General features: G+C 36.7%; 1 protein-coding gene across 2 annotated transcripts in view; it reads left to right on the forward strand.

Moving 5' to 3' along the window:
* The window catches only part of LOC115227322 (E3 ubiquitin-protein ligase MIB2-like), a 13,781-nt gene extending 9,927 nt beyond the window's left edge, over positions 1-3,854 (forward strand). Inside the window, exons 5-6 of one of the 2 annotated variants that reach the window (XM_036498593.1) lie at positions 1,673-1,882; positions 3,511-3,854. In XM_036498593.1, the coding sequence (XP_036354486.1) occupies positions 1,673-1,882; positions 3,511-3,690 (390 nt within the window). In that variant the 3' untranslated portion in view covers positions 3,691-3,854. The remainder of the gene's footprint in view (positions 1-1,672; positions 1,883-3,510) is intronic. The other variant, XM_029798194.2, reaches the window with a different exon arrangement.
* Positions 3,855-4,169: the final 315 nt, after the last annotated feature.

Consider the following 4,169-nt stretch of genomic DNA (forward strand, 5'->3'; position numbering starts at 1 on the left):
AGGGGAAAAGCCTGGGATTTACGTTTTGTGCAAACGATCCTTTTCAGCTCCCTGGCAAGAGATTATCCCAGTGACCATGTGGTTCCTGTTAAATATCTCACCATTGAAGTGTTTCTACATATTCACTGAAACCAGGAGTCTCCCATAAATATGAAAGAATTTGACCTCGGACACTCGAGCAATAACATCCCCACGTCATCCAACGAACTATACACCCGTATGCAGCTGGAAAAGCTATTGGACGCGATTAGGCGTATGAGGTGAAGGGCTTTTCCAACCTCCATATTTGGAAGAGGTCTTAGGCCAACAGGTTTTGGGGTCTAATGATACGCCCTGAAGCTAAATCCTTTTTGGACCGGAAACCAAGGATAATCCCGGAAACCGGCCTTCCCCAGTTTTAAAATATACACTGCTCTGCATCTTAGAGTGTGCTTCTTCTCCGGATTTATCTTTTCTACAATCAAAACATATATATACATAGATATGTCATTATTCAGTTTATTTCCAGATATTCTATTTTTCACTTTACGTCAACATCCGCTGGACAGCTAAACTATGCACAGTTTCTCTATGTATGTATGTATGTATGTATGTATGTATGTATGTATGTATGTATGTATGTATGTATGTATGTATATATGTGTATGTATGTATGTATGTGTGTGTGTGTGTGTGTGTGTGTGTGTGTGTGTGCGCGTGTGTGTGTGTGTACCACGTCTGTCATCTGCACACACACACATACACACACGTATGATATAATTTTCACTTAGTCTACCTCAGGAATTTCACGGTTTTTTGAGTTTTATTACAAATGGGGGATTGGGAAATGGAGTATTGACCCATTTTGCATCGGACACTTGTGGGTTGGATACTGTATAATTGGATGTGTTGCATCTTCCGGTGCAGATGCATATCATCTGGTGTCTTGTTTTACAGAGGAAACCTCACAAAATATTCTCGGTTTCGCTTGGCATGATGTTGCCAGGAGGTTGTTGGCTATAATGCTATAATCCAAGAACCTACTGACAACAACAACATACCAAGCGACACCGAGAACTTTCCCCACCGCAAGGAATCGATGCAACAGGGTCAAACCAATGGTTGTGATGGATAAATTTCTCGTGAACTTCATTTTACATATTCCTCATTCAACATATATATTTATATATCCAACAGTAATGTATATAAATCTCTCCCTCTCTCTCTCTCTCTCTCACTATATATATATATATTTATATTTGAGTGTGTCTCTGTGTATGTGTGTGTGCACGCGCATTAATTTCATGGTGGTGGACACTAACCACCTCAACAGTTTTATGAACTTCTTATTAATTATAGCAACATCAAAAGTATACTTTAGAAATTTTGATTCTTCTTTACTAGTCTTGATCTGTTAATCATGTGTTCACTCGTGTTCAGCTCCCCTAAAACTTACTATAGTTAGGAAGAAAGGTAGATTAAGCTGAAACAATCTATTTAGGACATCTTTATCCTGTCAAGAACACATTCTCATAGCAACATCTAGAGGATCTTACGAAGGTTGATTTTACGGGCAAACATCAAATGTACATGATCAGTTTGATCAAGTATACAGTAGAAGACAATAATGACACATTGATATCCATCCTGATTTTCATGTAAATTTTCATTTTCTATTTTTACTTCCACAAAGGGTTCTGTTCAGTTGGATATTCAAAACAATCAGAAAAGGACACCATTGCTTGAAGCCGTTTCCCAGGGTCACCTCGGAATGACACACAAGCTTATAGCCCTGGGTGCAAACATAAATGCTGTTGATGGTGAAGGTAACAGCTGTTTGCACCTGGCCGTGGAAAGAGAAGTGTTTGATTCCGAGGATGCACCCTTGGATTTACTAAACGAAGTAAGTTTTTAAATTGTTTGCGTATATATATATATATATGTGTGTGTGTGTGTGTTCGTGTGTCTGTGTGTGTCTGTGTGAATTTGTGTATTTGTGAGTCTTTGTGTGAGTGTGAGAAGAGACAGACAAGCAGACAAACTTTGGTTGTCATGTATCAATTCTCCCCTATCAACCCCATCCTCCATTACCATTCCGTGATCCAGTCTCCCCTTGTGACCCGAGTGATATTATGTAACAAACAATATTCCATCTCCTTTCACTCTCAAAGATGTCGTCTCACCACGGTCGAGAGGTGACCCATCTCGGTTGTTGGCCATATAAACACAGCCATCACAATGTGACGGAGAAGTGGCCTATTTAAAAGAGGAGATATTATTCTCAATTAACAATGATGCAGGATAGAAGAGATGTCTGAGCTTTATAGTGCTGGTGCCATGGTAAATACATCCAGTCCATTCTATGAAGAATTCTGAGTGAAACTGCTCTCTATCCTACTTCTTGTACACGACATGAATCCACTGACTTCTTGTGGACATGTCATAACAATGTTCAATGTTAAAACACTAGAGAATGAATACAATAAAGCATGGTCCTTAGTGAGTTTTCCAGTATTTAAGTTCTGTACTTAGGCACACACACACACACACACACACACACACACACACACACACACACACACACCACACACACACAAACTCACACACATCACACAGACAACACACACACAAGTAATGATTTTGAGTTTGAGTATATATCTTGTAAAATGCTGTTTAAAGCCCGTTTACTGTATTCGGCTATCTGATGTCATCAACAGTATGGACTTCAATACTACTGGACTTTTTGCTGTCATCTCATAAATGAAGCAGTTTTTTATAATCCTATATTTTTCAAAATTAAGATAAACAAAGTACTTTTTTCTGTTAATCTAAAACATATTCTCCTTCATTTCTACAATGCTCTTCCATCTATCTGGTAGACTTGCAAGTCGCCTCTTCCAAAATTCACTTGTCCGTGATTAAAAATACTCCTCCATTACTCTTCTGACTTGACACTAATTCCTGCTTCCTTTACTTTACCGTCATCATTCAAAGATGCTTCTTGCTTAATTATGGAAACATTATTGATATGTTTGGTCATGTCTGTGTGGTATTGACTTTGTTATGTTATAGGTGTTTTTGTTTCTGATATAACTTATGTTCTTTCTTCTCATGTTGTGTTATATTTATATATACAATACTCTTTCTTATGGCCACATGCTCGCCTTTATCAAGCCAATTATATAGGTTGGTTCTTGTTGGTTTGTTCTTCCTATATTTGACTTTTCTATTGAATATATTGACAAGTAAATATTTACTCATTAATAAGCTTGATGTTAATCAATACAGTTTGTCCTGCTCAATGTAATGACAATATATTTAGAGAGTGTCTCAGTGTTGAAAGCAAAGTAAAAACATGAAAATGGAAATGGACTCAATTAAAGAATATGTAGGAACTCAATACTTTGTAATTGCTTTAATTGGTGGATAAATAACCTATGAGTAAATTTAGATGAACTTTTGTGTAATTAGGGGCATTTGCTTTGAATATTTGTGTAATATTGTCATCATTTTATATTTCATCATTTGTAGTGCTGCACTTCCCTTAACCTGAAAATAGAAGAAAGGCTCTCTGGTATAGTGGTTGCGAGATATCTCGCCAGCCAGGGAGCGGACTTTCACCATAAAAACAACAAAAATAACACACCATTGGACCTCATTAAGGACCCAAATTTGAGAAAAAAATTAGAAGCATTTTTACCACCACAGTAAGTATTTCCTGGCAATGGAACAGATAAACCAGTACATTTTCTATTTTGTATATAATCATATTTATATGTTTATTTCGTTTTAATTCTACCCATACATTATACTGTCGCTAGTGTTTTTGTCAAAGGCCACACAATAAACAATATGCAGTTCTCAGGAGATCAAAGAAAGAAAATGATTTTGATTACATTCACATGATTCGTAGTGTTGACATTTATACTTCACTGTCCCACCCCCAACCTACCCCTCTTCGTTCCCTATTTTAAAGATTTGTGATCATAGGAAAATATAGATCTAAATAATGAAGTGAATGAATTCCATTTTGAGACTGTTACTTAGAAATAAGTGGAATTTATCTGTCTACCAACATCTTTTTCTCACTCTTCTATGTCCGAATCAGTCAATATTACGAATGATTTCATAGAAAAATAACCTACAAACACACACACAACAGCGCATATATTATATTTCTGCAAATACTG

The sequence above is a fragment of the Octopus sinensis genome, unplaced genomic scaffold (genome assembly GCF_006345805.1).
Source record: "Octopus sinensis unplaced genomic scaffold, ASM634580v1 Contig02645, whole genome shotgun sequence".
Taxonomy (NCBI): domain Eukaryota; kingdom Metazoa; phylum Mollusca; class Cephalopoda; order Octopoda; family Octopodidae; genus Octopus; species Octopus sinensis.